Here is a 16974-nt window from a genome sequence, read left to right as displayed (position 1 = left end):
CAAATAATATGAAGTGTCCTCCAGAGCTTTAGGACATTGTGACGGCCATTTGTCACAATTATCTGACATTTTAAAAACCTAACAATAAATCAGTTAATCAGGAATTAATTGTTAGTTGCAGTAAAAGACACAAAACAATCTTTTGGTGTGAAAACACACATCCTAGTAGATTTTGTGCATAAATTTAAGTTGTGATTGGTGTACAGCTCACACCCACGCACACAGCATCTGTATCATAGTGCCAAGAGGTGAAGTTGAATCAGACAATAAGTTATAAATCACCAAGACATTTCATTATAAATGTTTAATTTTACTTTATAACAGTGACATTCAAAAGTGAAGCCCAAAATATTAAACAAAAAAAAAAAAACAGTCCATGTCTGTTATGTTCAGTCAACCATTGGTCAGTTTGCCCTCATGTAAATAATATAATGTAACTAGAATTTAACATTGGCACATTTTTCTTAAAGGTCCAGTGTGTAGGATTTGAGGGCATCTATTGACAGAAATTATGTGCAACATTCACAATGTTTTCATTCATTTATAATCACCTGATAATAAGAATTGTTGTGTTTTTGTTACCATAAACCCAGTTTAGACTAAAGATTTGCAACAAGTCAAGTTACAAATTGTTCTGAAAACCTGCAGGTGTACACAAGTGCAACTGAGTGAGACAGTGTGTCATCTTCATAGGAACGACTCTCTGACGTTCAACTCTAACTTCAAGCTCTTAGGTTTATTTTGTAGCTGAGTATTATTTGTGGCTTCATAAAATAAAATGAATGAATGAGGATAGTGAAAGTGAGATATTTGTTACAGTTGCATCTCTTGTAGTAATAAAACAGCAAAGACAGACAAATGCCACTAAATCATTCACACTAGACCTTTAAACTGACAGTCATGTTTTAAATTAACATGCCCTAATACAATGATTTGTATGACATCTGAGGAATTAGCACCCTGCAAATGACATTACGTACGTAAAGTTGGGTAGGGTTAGGTTTAGAAAAGAAACATGGTGACCATGTGCCTTAAAATAACTTAAAGTTCAGTTGGTTTCAAACAGTTCCAAACATCAGTCTCCTGGGGGAAGGTCTTGAGTCTTGTGACCCTTCAACTCCGCAACCTGCCTCCTTATGAGAACTACTTCCTTCTTTACTCCTGTCAGCACATTGTTTATATGATCTCAGCCTTCTTGATTACATGGCTTATAAAAAAATTGTAGGTACACCTACAAACATCCATCCGCATTGATGACGTAGACGCGAATCTGTTACTGCTCTGTCAGCGCCCCTAAATTTGTACAAAATTTATGTTCTTATGTCTATTTTACAAATGTTGGTGATGCTTTTCGTGTTTGGCTTTGGACAGCAGTAATGTGTGGCCACGAATCACTCATCAGGATAGGGAAATAAACTCACTGGGCTTTAAACTGTCCTCCTGCCGACTTCTGCTAGCTAGCTAAGTAGGGTTTTCAAATGTACACATCAGTGAACATTGAAGAAAGACGGACATTGCACCGGCTGAACTAGCATCTTGCTAGCCATTGTACAGACGTTGGAAGATAAACTGAGCGACTTTCGTGCCCCATCAGTTTCCAACAGGATATCAGGAACTGTAATATTCTGTGATTCACTGAAACTTGGCTAAAACCTGGACAGCGCCATTCAACCAGGTGACTCTTTATATGCTGAGGGGGCATGTCCTTTATGGTCATTAAGGACTGGTGTGACTGTGGGAATGAGAGGTGTTGTCCCGTGCCTGCTGTGGATCACTGCTCTATGTTGTTCAGAGGTGGCTGCAGCTGACACCTTGTACCCTGTATAATTCCAAGTGATTGATTGAAAACAATACATAAGAACAGCCTGTTTTAATCCTTAGTCTAATCCAAGAAAAACATCCTACTTTATGTCGCAGAAAAACATCTGTAACTCAGTAATAATTTCACAGCAAGCAAATGCTCTAGTCGGGCAAGGTGGACAAAAGTACCGCAAAAAACAAATACAAAAACACATTAAATAAACAAACTTTAAATCTCATCTTCTGTGAGATTAATTATTACTGACAGTAAGTACCGCCCTGAATAACTGTGCATCATAACAACTCAACATTGTAATTTCACCGTGACATTTTAACTGAAGGGTTGATTAAAGTGAATCATTGCCCAACCCTCTGCACAGTTGGCTTTGAAAGTATAAACATGCATGGTGCCAATATGACACAAGAAGACAGAGGCACAATGCTACAAGTACATTTTATGGCAGACCAGGTGTTCAATGCATCAAGTGTACCTAATACAGTGGATTCTGAGCACACCTTAAGAGTAACAGGATGTTAACCTTTTAAACCCCATTTAGTGGCATTAAAATCCACTTTTTCTTGTATTTTTTAATAAAGATACAATTTGTATCAACCGCATACAGCCTCTAATTACCCAGTTCACAGAGGCAACTTACAATGTAACATAATTTAAAAAAGGCATTTGAATACAGGTGGATACCACAATACATAAATACACAAACTCATGTTTATCTTTTCAGTCTTTCCACTGAAAGACGAGGGTTTACACCAGCGCTACTTCATCTCATTTCAGCGTCCTGTTCTGACTCTGCAACTTGAGGATCTCAGCAACCAACATCTGTGGATCCATCTGCTGAGGAAACATGTCCATGGCCGTGTCAACGAAGTGAGCACTGAAGATAGCGAGGAGCTTCTTTCTGACAATCTCTCTCTCCTCCCTGCCAGGACTCGCCCCCTGAGGAGGCTCCCAGTGCGAGCGCTCCCCTGGCAGGCTGCAGCCTGCTGGGGGATAAGCCCCAAACGGATCAGACCAGTACTGCTGCTGTGGGCGGCTGGGGACTCTGCTGTGCTGGAAATCTGTCGGCTGACTGTATGCAGGCATGCTGACAGGGTATGTACCATAGCTAGCGTAAGGAGGCGGGTAGGGAATGCTGAAATGCTGGTTGTGGTGGTGGAACGCTGGTGTGGGGCCCTGAGAAGTAAGGTCATGTGAGCAGCAGCTGCACGGAGGGCAATACTGTTTTCTCACACTGTGGGTGTGCTGAGAGCTCTTGTATGATGCACTATGCTTGTGATCACACACACTCCAAGGAGCATCCATCGGCTGACTGTCTATGGAGCCTAGACCAGAGTCCAGCTGCTCATGTGAGCTACTCTGCCGCACTGAGCTGTGGTCAGAGGCCGAGTGCTGGCTGCTCTTCTCCTTTCTAGATGTGGCCTTCTTGCTGGAGCGGTGACTCGCCTTCACCTGATTGTATTTATGGTCTTTCTTTAAGGAGCCACTTTCATGTCCCAGAGTCAGTTTCTTTGCCATATCCTCCACCAGTGAGAGGCTCTGTCCAGGCACAGGACTGGATTGTTTCACTGCAGTGGACGGTGGCTTGGCGCTCTCCCTAAGCTCATCGGCAACTGAGCGGTTGGACTGTTTGGCTCGCTCAGGATGGTGGAACTTACATTTGATTCCATAGGTACATTTCTTTCCTAAAGGAAGAATGAAACACGGATTATTTTCAAACAACAGTGAGTGTCTACAGTCGCTAACGATTGCTAACGTAGGCCTGCTACCATGTAAATGTTCAGCTTTTTACTCTTACATTCTGAAAGAACTCAGTGGATCCAGTAGCTTTTGAGACATTCACTCATAACTACAAGCGTCAACGTCATGGTCACGTTTGAGGAAAAGCCAGGAGATCACCAAAATTATGAGGATTAATGCTGTGGGGGCCATGAATGCCTTTACCAAATTTCATGGCAATTCATCCAAAATGTGTTTAGATATGTCAGTTTGGATAAAGTGGTGGACTGACCCACACTGCCATTTACAGCAGCACGGCCAAAGGAGCACAGCAAATGTAATTTACCAGTAACAAAAAAAGTGCCAGGCCAGCCAGTAACTATATATCTATATATTTATATCAAATATATACTGTAGTAGTGATATGGAAGCCATCTCACCATAAGGGCACGGCTGTTTTTTTGGAGTCTTTGGAAACCTCCGCAAGAAGTTCTCCAGGGTCGGTCCATGACGGCCCAGAGGATCATCAGGAGGCATAAACCTGAGTTAGGGTAAAACATTAGTAAAAAATAAACATTACAGGATAAAAACAGCGAGGGAAGCCCCTAAATTTAGAAGGCAGAACTCACTTGTTATTAACAAAGGAGTACATGAGCAGCCTCTCTTCGATGAAGCGCTTCCACTCAGGCTTCTCTCCCTGAAGGTCCCGGTACATGTCGTTGGAAACGACGATGCCGTCAGACTCGTAGCCAAGCTTGACGATGAAGCAATCGTCGTTGCAGACCACCCGTTTGCCTGCGACACGTCTCGATGGCGTAAACACCAGAATCTTCCTCCTCTCCAGGTCTCGCAGAATGTGCTGATCTGTAAACCAAACATATAGTCACATCAGGCAACTGTTAAAGGTACTGTATGTAACATGTTACATGTATTTATTGTTTTTTACTGACACAAAACCTGTACACTCTGCAACAGAGAGTCCACTAATGTTGTGTTTCCGTTACATTTAGTAATAGGGTTGCTTTCTAACACAGACAAATTGCTAGCTAACAAACACAGCAAAATACTGCGTTGAGAGGATAACGTTAGCTAATTCACCCAGACTCCCGGGGCTGGTTTGGAGATTCATACAAGGTAGCTAAATTACAGCTGGCTGAGCGTCCAGCAAGCTAACTGTAATCTCAGCTGCTATTCTACATGGATCTGTGGTTGGTTGCTTTGTAACGTCAGGTGATAAAGTAATTTGCAAGCTAGTATTACATGGTAATTTATGATAATTATTATGATAATTATTAATATGATAATTTTCCAATATTCTATCAAGATGATGCCGGTCAATCACAGTCAGTCTCTTGTTAGTCACTGTTATGGCCGATCTGCAGCTACGAAGGATTCTGACAGTCGTTCACTGAGCGGCCTCACAGAGGCACTTGGTAGCAGCAGAAACATTACGGTTGGTATGACAAATTTGTTGCTGATTTCCATATCCAGCAGTTACAGAGCATCATTATTACTCATTCGGAGTTGAGTTTGTGTCCACCTTATGAATGTTAGTCCAATATTCACTCTCTTTTAGCTCTGTTTTTGGTCTCCACCAGCTCCTGAGGGAAACATCTGTCTGCTTAGCTGCCAAATGCTCCACATGTTTGCCAGCTAGTCTCTAACTGTGTTTGTCTGCTGTTTGGTGCTGAGCAGGTAGTACACTATGAGTTTTTAGAAGTCTTTTGCCTAAAATGTTTTGAGAGTGGTGGGAGTGAAACAAAAAATCTATTCACGAACCAGACAGCTAAACAATCACTACCTTTACATGCGCAAAATATTCTGCTTTTTGCCCTTATTCATCAGGTCAAAATATATAAAGAAAATGGCTGGAGTCGCTTGTCATTTTGCTTCTTTGCATCAAAACAGGATTTTTTGGTGGACTCTTTTATTCTTTCAACCGCTGTCTTGAAAAGGTCAGTGTTGCAATATTTGCGCATATCCAAAAACCTGTTGATTTCCAAGTCTTTCATCAAGTTGTGTGCTGTCTACATTACCCGCATCAAATTCAGAATACTGTCATGAATAATAGTGAAATGTAGTGTGCGTGTAAACAGAGCCAGTGAGCTGAAACTGACCATAAGGCTCCATGAAGCAGAAAGGAACCGCAGATTCAGGTGATAATCATCTGTTGGTTCATCACTTCATGCTACCCCTTTTAAATTGCCATTTTGTTTTTACATTGCCATAATAAAAAGATTAATTTTGCGCTTTCAGTAAACACTTTCACATCATACACAATCTAAATAGTAATTTTTGGGAAGCCACTGTTGCATTTTAATTTGGGTCTTTCCCATCAGACAGATTTGACCTGGTTAAATATTGATGAAGGGCCCTAAAAGTACATCAACAAACAGTTTATCAGCGTGAGCAATCTGTTCATAGAGCAAACAGTGCCTGCTTCCTGATGTAGGTTAGCTACATGCTGCAGATTACAGATTAAACTCGTTTACTTGTCATTTGGAAAGAAAAACCTACACAGGGTATTTCCAATTTGAGAGATACAGCTCACTCTGTTGCACCACAGCAAAAATCAAGCCCTGCTCTTCCAATGAAGCTGGTTTTCATTTTGCCTCTGACTTTGAAGGGTTTTTTTTTTTTTTCAAAGAGGCTGCAACTAACAATTATTTTCATTATTTATTATCAATTTGCCAATTAGTTTCTCCAATAATCTTTTAGTTTATAAAATATCAGTACAGTAGAGTAAGGATTCCTGTGCCCACGTTTGTTTTATTTCTATATAACATGAAAAAACTGTACAAAATGGTCATTAAAACCTCCCAGAACACAAGTTCACATACAGTACAGGCCAAAAGTTTGGACACACCTTCTCATTCAATGCGTTTTCTTTATTTTCATGACTATTTACATTGTAGATTCTCACTGAAGGCATCGAAACTATGAATGAACACATGTGGAGTTATGTACTTAACAAAAAAGGTGAAATAACTAAAAAACATGTTTTATATTCTAGTTTCTTCAAAATAGCCACCCTTTGCTCTGATTACTGCTTTGCACACTCTTGGCATTCTCTCCATGAGCTTCAAGAGGTAGTCACCTGAAATGGTTTCCACTTCACAGGTGTGCCTTATCAGGGTTAATTAGTGGAATTTCTTGCTTTATCAATGGGGTTGGGACCATCAGTTGTGTTGTGCAGAAGTCAGGTTAATACACAGCTGACAGCCCTATTGGACAACTGTTAAAATTCATATTATGGCAAGAACCAATCAGCTAACTAAAGAAAAACCAGTGGCCATCATTACTTTAAGAAATGAAGGTCAGTCAGTCCGGAAAATTGCAAAAACTTTAAATGTGTCCCCAAGTGGAGTCGCAAAAACCATCAAGCGCTACAACGAAACTGGCACACATGAGGACCGACCCAGGAAAGGAAGACCAAGAGTCACCTCTGCTTCTGAGGATAAGTTCATCCGAGTCACCAGCCTCAGAAATCACAAGTTAACAGCAGCTCAGATCAGAGACCAGATGAATGCCACACAGAGTTCTAGCAGCAGACCCATCTCTAGAACAACTGTTAAGAGGAGACTGCGCCAATCAGGCCTTCATGGTCAAATAGCTGCTAGGAAACCACTGCTAAGGAGAGGCAACAAGCAGAAGAGATTTGTTTGGGCCAAGAAACACAAGGAATGGACATTAGACCAGTGGAAATCTGTGCTTTGGTCTGATGAGTCCAAATTTGAGATCTTTGGTTCCAACTTTTTGTCTTTGTGAGACGCAGAAAAGGTGAACGGATGGATTCCACATGCCTGGTTCCCACTGTGAAGCATGGAGGAGGAGGTGTGATGGTGTGGGGGTGTTTTGCTGGTGACACTGTTGGGGATTTATTCAAAATTGAAGGCACACTGAACCAGCATGGCTACCACAGCATCCTGCAGCGACATGCCATCCGGTTTGCGTTTAGTTGGACGATCATTTATTTTTCAACAGGACAATGACCCCAAACACACCTCCAGGCTGTGTAAGGGCTATTTGACCAAGAAGGAGAGTGATGGAGTGCTGCGGCAGATGACCTGGCCTCCACAGTCACCGGACCTGAACCCAATCGAGATGGTTTGGGGTGAGCTGGACCGCAGAGTGAAGGCAAAGGGGCCAACAAGTGCTAAACACCTCTGGGAACTCCTTCAAGACTGTTGGAAAACCATTTCAGGTGACTACCTCTTGAAGCTCATGGAGAGAATGCCAAGAGTGTGCAAAGCAGTAATCAGAGCAAAGGGTGGCTATTTTGAAGAAACTAGAATATAAAACATGTTTTCAGTTATTTCACCTTTTTTTGTTAAGTACATAACTCCACATGTGTTCATTCATAGTTTTGATGCCTTCAGTGAGAATCTACAATGTAAATAGTCATGAAAATAAAGAAAACGCATTGAATGAGAAGGTGTGTCCAAACTTTTGGCCTGTACTGTATTTGAATATCTTGTTTTATCTGTCCAGCAGCGGAAAACACAGAGATATTTGAGCTACAGTGACAAAGAAGAGTGAAAAGCAGCCAATCCTCATATTTAAGAAGTCATTTTTGTTTGAAAAAAGACCAAAAAAAAGGCACAACCTGCTTCTGTAAACACAAAAAAAGAACATAAGACTTTAAAACATCCAGACCATGCCTTGGTATTCAATTAACAATAAGAACAGTGTAATATGAGCCATGGTGGCAGGCCAAGAGGGAAGTAGGATACATCAAATTAGAAAATTAGTAAATTCCCTTACCTGTGATAGGAACATCTGGCCGGGGCTGCTCCTTCCTCCATGAAGGAACAAACACGGTTATTTCAGTATGGCCTCTCTCTGCGAAGAAGTTTACAGCCAACTGGATTCCCAGACAAGAGAAAACTTCCTTGTTCCCATGGCTGAATGAATAAACAGAAACCAGACAAAAAGGAATAAGAAACCAGAAAACAATCACGTGTTAACATTTAAAAAGGAATCCCTGAGGCAGCTCAGAACAAAGACTGAGGTGTCTTTGATAATAATAAACTTGTTAAAAAAACAAGTTTATTATTCTTCAACAGGTTGAGCTTGGTGATTTCATCATTCAACACACTAAGGCGGTGCAGAACAACTACTTTCACTGATTCATCTGAAATTCTCAGTACTATTCGACTGCTCCAATAGTAATACAGTAACTCCTGTCACTTGAATGCGCTGTCATCCATCATTGTGGTTTCTGTCAGCTGTCTATGAGTCGTCATCTTTCTACAGCTCAGTCAATGTGATGAATCTTCCACTGCACAGAGAACAGCCAGAAAAGCATGCAACCAGGTGCAGTAGAAAACTTGGTACTTTTGGCATACTGCATTTCACACACCTATGTACTGGGACATACTGAACAGTCTGGCCTATAACTGTTTAACACTTAAATAATATGTCCATCACAAGCTCTCAAAGCCCAACGTGACATCTTCAAATTGCTTAATTTGCCAACCAACAGTCCTTAATTACAGAATTTAGTATTGTAGAAAATAAAGCCAATATTCACATTTAACGAGCTAGAAACAGTGATTTAGGGGGGATTTTTGCTTTAAAAAGAAATTAAAGATGAACTATTAGTAGTGTTAGCCCGGTCAGTATGTACTAGTAATACAGAGATATGAATCAGGGAATTTCCTTTAATACTATAATCTGAGCAATCATGTCAAATACAGGAAATCGATGCAAAGCAACATTTGCATCCCAATTAGGATGTTTATTCTCTGTTGAAATAACCTGAATCTGTTTGAGTTTGTTTGTATTTTTATGATCCTTACCATAAACCTGTGTATATTTTTGCCTTTATCGTTACCTTATGGATATTTGACATTTTATGTCTGCAACTGCTGCACAACAATTTCCAGTTCCATCTTATCGGCGACAATGTGTTTAACATGTGGTTAGGTTTCAGCACAAAAATTTGTGGTTTGCAGAAACATACAATGCCACCATTTTCTTCTGGCTTCTGGGTTGCATTTTATCCATTACTGGACTCCAACTTTGTTGCTTGTGACCCTTTAACAGGATGAGCTTTGACAGTTTAGGAAACACACACACATTTGCTTTATTGATGAGAGTTTGATGAGAAGATCGATACCTGTCCGTACGCGAGCCTGGCTTATTGAAACAGTTAACCTGGTTCATAATAACAATCTGCCAGAGAGTACCTCTGTATCTCACTACATGATCTTTTTAGTTTGTTCAAAAATTTGTGTAAAAACCACAAGCTGTGGTTTACAAGAGTTATATGTCAGTTCCTTGGTTGAGAGCAGTTACTTCTTGGAGTCACAGTGAGACTGAAACAACACTGGTGGAGATTTTCAAAATAAAGTGAATGAGTGGATTTCCCAAAATGTCAAACCACAGGTTTGCATATGTCGAGCTGTTAAACCAAAGAGTGACGTTGCCATCTCAGATTGTGTTTTCGAGGCCTGAAGAAGTCAAATTGTGTCCCAGCTGCAAACAGTGATAAGAAAGTCTCTAACCTGAGGAATAGTTAAAAATATTCAGATGTGATGATGTGTAACAGTTGTCAGTGCTCAGAGCCCTTGTTGGAGTTTTTAGACATGTCAAAGTGAAAGCTAAGACAAACGAGAGAACAAGGAAAGCTTATTATACAGTAGGAGAGTCGGGGTGTAAAATGCTGTCTGGCCTGTTCCCGCTGAAACAAGGTCTCTCTCTAGAAGCTGTGCTGGTCCTTGAGGAAACAAGGAGGCACTCATATACGCTCTGATTTGCATATTAGAGCAGCCTGTTGACAACGTGCCTGAACGGGCGTGCCCGGCTGGGAAAGGCAAAAAGGACAGACGGGTGTGTACACTGCGTAAACTCTGTGTGTGTGTGTGTGTGTGTGTGAGGGAAAATTGCAATTCTCAATGTATTTAATAAAGTGGGAGAGGCCATGGCGCACATGCTGCCCCTTTCTGCCAACCACATTAAGGATAAATGTTGGGTGAAGCTGATATTGTGTTTGCTTATTGCCGTCTGTGAAATAACAGTCATTTATCTGGAATGATCCCTCTGGCGATGCACAATGCAAATACAGAAAGAGCCAGCAGCGAGCACGAACTGTAGCTCCTGATAAGCTGGCACCAGTTTGTCACAGAAATTAGTCATCTGCGATCTCTGAAAGGCTTTTTACATTTAGTGTTACTAGGTGTGCTAGCGGCAACGTGAGGCTGACATCTGTGGTTTTGAGTGAAATGTATGGATTGCCACGTACATTCATGTTCCTGAGATTGTAATAACTGTGGTGATCCCCTGATGTTTCATCTAGCTTATTGCTAGTTTGCAAATGTTAGCACGCTAACATGCTAAACACCGATAGCGAATGTGATAAACAATCCATTCGTTCTGAACTGCACACTTTTTCTTTTTACTCTCAGTACGTACTGCAGCTGCCCTCACAAAGTATGTACTGTTGCATGATGTTTGCATACAATTGGGACATAATTCATCATAGCATCTTGCCTTCAACTTTGACCCTCTTGGTCATATATCTGTAACAGCCGGTTGTGTGAAATTAAGTATAGAAGTATAAAGAAAAAGTATAAAATTTAGAATGCAGTAGATCTTAATGTTATCACTTAAAGAAATATTTTACCTCTGGAAAAATGGTCTTTTCGTAAAACTAGGCTGTCTGTGTGGTAGAAAGACTCCAATACTTTTGAAACTGGTGATTCATGACCAGAGAAAACAGAAAAAAAGGACTGTTGTGTTCCCTTTTGCCCAAGAGGTAGAAAACCTACAACTACCAGAATGCACAGCACCACACCGGACCAATAAATGCTCCTGCTGGTAGGTAACATAATGCACACTTGCCCATCTGACACAATGGCGGCCGGCTGGTAACAAATTATCTCGTATTACAGTTAAACTTTAAGTTAAAATATGTTTCTAAAAACATTTAAGGTGAGAACAGTAACAGAATCTTGGTTTTTATTTTATCAGTGCTGCCTAGTTTAACTGTTTGATCTCAGCTTTTTCAGACTCTGTTTTCACTATGCAGGAAACAGTATTGTGCCCACTTCCTGTTAACAAACTCTCCACATTACAGCCAAACAGTGCACTAAAATATGTTTCTGAAAACACTTTGGGTGGGCAATAGGCAATGCAGTAACATAATCTTGGTTTATATTTGATCAGCACTGCCTAGTTATACCGTTTTTTTATCAGAGTTTTGTCTGTTTTGCAATGTATGTAGTTTTAACTTTTAAGTTACTGCTTACAATGTAGACTCTAACATGCTCTGAATACACTGTCAATGTTATTTTCATAGTTGTGTCTGTTTGTTGTTGTAATCTTTATTATTATTTTTTTCACTTAATTTTCCTATTTTTACTATTTGACTTGTCGACTGTCATCTGTCACTTGAATGCGCTGTCATCCATCATTGTGGTTTCTGTCAGCTGTCTATAAGCTGTCGTCTCTTTGCAGCTCAGATAATGACGAATCTTCCGCTGTACAGAGAACAGCCAGAAAAGCATGCTGGCTTGCATACTGCTAAATGCACTGTTGAATAAAATATTGGCCCCTGATTTTTTTTTTCACATCTTGCACAAAACTGTACAGCTGTCCTTTTTATTATATGTACATATTTTTATTGTATTTTCTCATAATTTTAATGTAGTTTTTCAATTCTACATGTTTCTTCACATTTGCAGTAGTTTGCCTTATTTATTTCTTCTTAAGATGTGATTATATGCGGCAAACACCAAGTAAAGTTCACCTTCTTGGAAAAAATTCTGATTCAGAAAGTTCACAGAAAGCTGCATCACCTCCTTAGTTTATATGATCTTTGTCAATAAACCTCCCACTAAAGTGTGTCTTCATGTACTATTTATAACTCAGATAAAAACTCAGATTCGCCTTTTTGCCTTTTACGCACTTCTGCTTTCAGCCGCATGTTACTTCAATTACAAGGGAGCTGATCTCCAACACAACAAAGAGTGAATCATTGGTAACTTGAGGTGAAACTACGTGTCTGAAGACTTTCACTGGTAATCTTTAAAGAGACTTCCCTCTCAGTGTGACCCCCCCCCACCCCCCAAAAAAAACCACACTAAAGGTAAAATAAATAGTTGGTTCATGTAGCTGCAGTGGGACAGATCTTTATAATAACTACAACTTAAATACATAAATAGAAGAAAAACCTTTAAGCTTTTCTTAACTAAACAAAGTGTCAAAAGGCTTTACTCATCCATTGTTATGTCTCTACCTGTCCTCCCGCAGTAAGCTGGGGTTGAAAAGTTGAAAACAGGTTTTTATTGCGACTAACGATTATTTTCACTATCGACTGAACTGCAGATTATTTTCTTTATCGACTGGTTGCTCAGTCTATAATAACCAAGAATATTCTGAAAAATAACACAGATTATAGTTTATGTTTATTTATATAGGCTATATAAAAATGTCCTAAAGTCTGAGGTGACAGTATCAAATGTTGACCAACAGTCCAAAACCCAAAGATATTCAGTGTTCAATCACATTAGGGTAGTACCTAATCATTTTCATTACTGACTAATTTGTTGATTATTTTCTAAATTAACTGATTAATTGTTTTGTCTTTGAAATGAAAATGTTTCTTCATGTCTTCAAATGTCTTGTTTTGTCTGGCCAGAAGTCCAAAACTCAAAGATATTCAATTTACTGTCACATGTGACAAAGAAAAGCAGCAAATAAAAGCATTTTTGCTGGAAAAAATGACTAAAATTGTTATTCAGAATTCAAATTATCAGCCAATTAATTTTCTGTTAATCAACAAGCTGATTTATTGACTAATCGTTCCTGCTCTAATCTATGTAAAACAGATAAAAGCAGCAAACTGTCACATTTGAGAAGCTATCACCACTTAAAGTTTGGGTAGGCCGTTTAATTTAAGTGTCACTGGGAGAAATCCCATAATAAACTTTGAGCATTTTGTAATTTAAGTGGTCTGACAGAACTCTTTGACCAATCCCAGGTCATTTTAGAAAGAGGGCGTTCCTACTGTCTGTTCTACAAATGCAGATGTAAACAGTAAAGAGTTTCAGAGATGGAGAGAAAATGTTGCTAATAGTTTAGCCTTCTGCTAACTGGAGCTAAAGGCTTGTGGCTGCTGCTAATTCAGGTTCAAATGTATGTGAGGCTAGCTAGCTAAAGCCTTGAATCACAGTGCATCTTCCAGTAAGCAACCACGGAAATCTGAATCCAGCCACGACAAACCACAGCTGCAGGAAACTGAACAGCCAGGACTTCCCACCGCATCAGCAAACTCTTTATTGCTGTTGTTACACAGATTACCCCAGCAATGAGGTTTGCGTTGGCCGAAATCAAGCCCACTGTCCTTCTGGTAACGTAGTAAAGAGGTCCTCAGCTGCGGGGAGCGAGGCGGAGGGACCAGTGGGTGCACTAGCTAGCTTGTTCTTATTTGTGGTCTGATAAACAGAGAGAGCAAGGCAAGGAGAGAATGAGTGAAGGTGCTGTGTGCAACTCTACAATAAAATGAGATTAAATAAATCAGTTTTCAATAAACCTGCCTGCCCCAGCCTTAATTTTGGGCTGTTTTTTTTAATAGATTAACAAAATAGCTGCAAATTAATTTTCTAATCGATCACTTAAGCTGTAGTTTCCTACCTCATGGCCACGTTACTCCCATCTATAACAATGGGTCTCAGAGCGTCTTCATCCTCACTGCTCTCCTCTCTGCTCTGAAAAGATGGTGCAGTCACAGGCAGCTGCATGGTTGGCCCCAGAGCCTGGAGGTCCCCTCTGGGCACAAGCACCGACATTGTGGTGACCGGCCCCTGCTCAGCCCCCCGACCGCCCTCCCGACTGGCCCGGATCATAACCAGCTCCCCCAGTAGTTTATCTGTGTCCATGTTGGGGCCGAACTTCTGCTGAACGGCCTGAACCTGAGCCGTGGAGTACCCGAGCTTGTGGCAGAAGTCCAGCTGGGCATCCAGGTGCTGGGGGTCAGATTCACTAGGGTACATTCTCTCACAGGAAGGGTGGGAGGAGTCTGGAGCCGCAGGGAGAAGTGAAGGGAAGATCCATGCAGGAGTGTCAGAGTCTGGGAGGCGTAGAGGGGTGGTGCTGGGGTCTTTACTCCACGGGTGAACAGGTGTGTAGAGAGCAACACCAGCATTCATATCTTCAGCTTCAAGTCACTCATCTTTAACCTGTTTGGAAAAGCACATCATAAAGGACTTAGTATTTCTATTTCGTGCTACTTTATACTTTTCCTCCAGTACAGTTTGGGAGACAATGTTGTGCTTCTTACTCCAATATATTTATATGATAACTGTAGTTACTTTGCAAATTCACATTATTGAAACAAAATATAAATCAACTAATAAATTATGAAGAATAATTGTGGTTTAACTATTTAACTATGATTTTGAATGCAGGACTTTTACTTGTAATAGAGTACCTCTGCATTGTAGTATTGTTACGTTTACTTTGGCTCAGTAAAAGACCGTAACACTTCCTCCACTCGTGATCAGTCTGTAATCCTAAAACACAAAATATTTTCTTATAGCTCTGCATTCAGTGTGCTGAAAATGTTTTATTTAGAGCGGAAACAACTGGTGGATTAATCAACGAGTCTGTTGACAGAAAATTAATCTGCAACTTTTTTAATTATCAATATGATCATTTTTCAAACTAGCTTCTCAAATGGGAGGAATTGCTGCTTTTCTTTGTCTTACAGGACAGTAAACAGAATGTTTGGGTTTTGGAGACTTTCTGTTGGACAAAACAAAGACGCCCTGTGGGCTACGGCAAATTATAACAAGCATTTTTTCTTTCTTTTTTTTTTTTTTTTTTACATTTTTTGGACATATTATAAACAAAGCTGTGAGTCACTTAATTTAAAAAATAAAATAAAATCAACAGAAAAAAACACTAATTAATTTGATTACTTTTTTCTCAAAATTTCTTTGCTACTTCACTATTTTGTGTCTAACTTTTTTCCCTTAGACCTTTATGCCTTTTATTTTGTCCTAAATCAGATTATTAGCCCACTCATTTCTACGCTCAGTTATTTATTTGTCACACGAAAAAGTACATTGATTGCCATTGATAAACGTGGGTCTCACACACCCTCCAACACTGCACTTAAAATATATGTATAAAATAATAACAATAATAGCAATAATAATAAAAACACACAAGCAGAAACAAAATGCATATGTAGATAAGGATATAAAGGAGTATATGTTAAAATAAAGGATAAAAAGTGATATAAATCAGTAGTTGCATGAATAGGCAGGATGCTACATGAATGTATAGCCTATGTTATAGAGTGTAAATAAATTGCAGCTGCAATAAAGGATTATTTTTTATTTTTTATTAAGTTGCAGAGCCTTTTTCATTTATAGAATTATTTGTGCTCATTATTAGGTCTATAAAATGACAGAAAATAATATTAATATATTTAAAAACATAGTTTACTTTAAATGTCTTCTTTTGGCCAATCAACAGTCAAATTCAAAAAATAATTTCAAACGGAAAAGTAACAAATTGTCACATTTAAGGGTCTGAAACAAGTTTTTGCGTTAGAAATGTCTGAAATGATTTATAGATTATCAGTCTAGCTGCAGGTTATCATACATCTACTACATGTATCCTGACTACTATTACTTTACCTCACCATCATTATGCCATCTGACAAAAGGTTACAGAGATACAGGCTGAAAGGAGCAGTGAGAGGAGAAATAAGCAGACCCTTGTGTCATCCTCTCACTCTCTAAATGAACACAACAGAGAAACATGTAGTCGTGGTCTGTTGTCAACACAGGGCGACAGTCCAACTATCGCACAACTTAGTTTAACAAGTCGCTGCGTCTGTTTCCGCCTCAACTTCAAACTTAACTCAAGAGATAAAAACTTACCTTAAAAACCCCAGACGGGCTGTTGGACGTGTCTTTCTGCTGAAGGGTCTGTCACTGCTGAGGAAATGTGGCGAAGAGACGCTTGTTCTCTCAACTGTCAGCTGGTAACAAGGAAGTTGGGTTTTTCCTTCTCTTGACATCAGCAGTGAGGCGACCAACGTGGAGGACTGGGCGAGTCACATGTGCCGCGAGACAGCGGTAATAATGTAATATCTGACTCCCTCTGTGTTACCCAGCTCACTGCTGTCAATTACACACGTGTACATGAGGAAAAATAAGTACATAAATACGTGTAAAAGCGGTGTTAGAAAAGTATCTTCTACTTCTAACCACAGTGTTGAAATACTCTGCTGCAAGTAACTAAGTATTCAAGTTAAAACTTTAAGTACCAAAAGTACTGTGTAACACAAAAAGTAAGGAAATTGTGTTTGGTAGATTATTTCTTTGTTGTAATAATGCTTCTTGGCAATACATTTTATACCGTTGAAAAGCCTGTTTATTTCCCTTTTGAATGGTGCCACATTTGTAAGGAACATGCATTTG

General features: G+C 39.7%; 1 protein-coding gene across 1 annotated transcript; it reads right to left on the bottom strand.

The window, feature by feature from the left end:
* Positions 1-289: 289 nt before the first annotated feature.
* Positions 290-16571, bottom strand: zc3h12ab (zinc finger CCCH-type containing 12Ab). Its single transcript, XM_033636418.2, has 6 exons — positions 16432-16571; positions 14174-14718; positions 8300-8439; positions 4165-4399; positions 3976-4076; positions 290-3501 (listed from the first exon to the last, which is right to left on the bottom strand). The coding sequence occupies exons 2-6, from the start codon at positions 14686-14688 to the stop codon at positions 2585-2587; spliced, it is 1908 nt and encodes a 635-aa protein (XP_033492309.1). The 5' UTR covers positions 14689-14718; positions 16432-16571; the 3' UTR covers positions 290-2584.
* Positions 16572-16974: the final 403 nt, after the last annotated feature.

Source organism: Epinephelus lanceolatus, chromosome 16 (genome assembly GCF_041903045.1).
Source record: "Epinephelus lanceolatus isolate andai-2023 chromosome 16, ASM4190304v1, whole genome shotgun sequence".
Lineage (NCBI taxonomy): Eukaryota > Metazoa > Chordata > Actinopteri > Perciformes > Serranidae > Epinephelus > Epinephelus lanceolatus.
This window is presented reverse-complemented; position numbering and strand designations above follow the sequence as displayed.

Excerpts from the sequence above, each read along its gene's own strand:
- zc3h12ab (XM_033636418.2), bottom strand. The coding sequence starts at position 14,688 with ATGAATGCTGGTGTTGCTCTCTACACACCTGTTCACCCGTGGAGTAAA. Across the intron at positions 8,440-14,173 it reads GGGAGTAACGTGGCCATGAG|CCATGGGAACAAGGAAGTTT; the intron begins GTAGGAAACTAC and ends TTATTCATTCAG. Across the intron at positions 4,077-4,164 it reads TACTCCTTTGTTAATAACAA|GTTTATGCCTCCTGATGATC; the intron begins GTGAGTTCTGCC and ends ACCCTAACTCAG.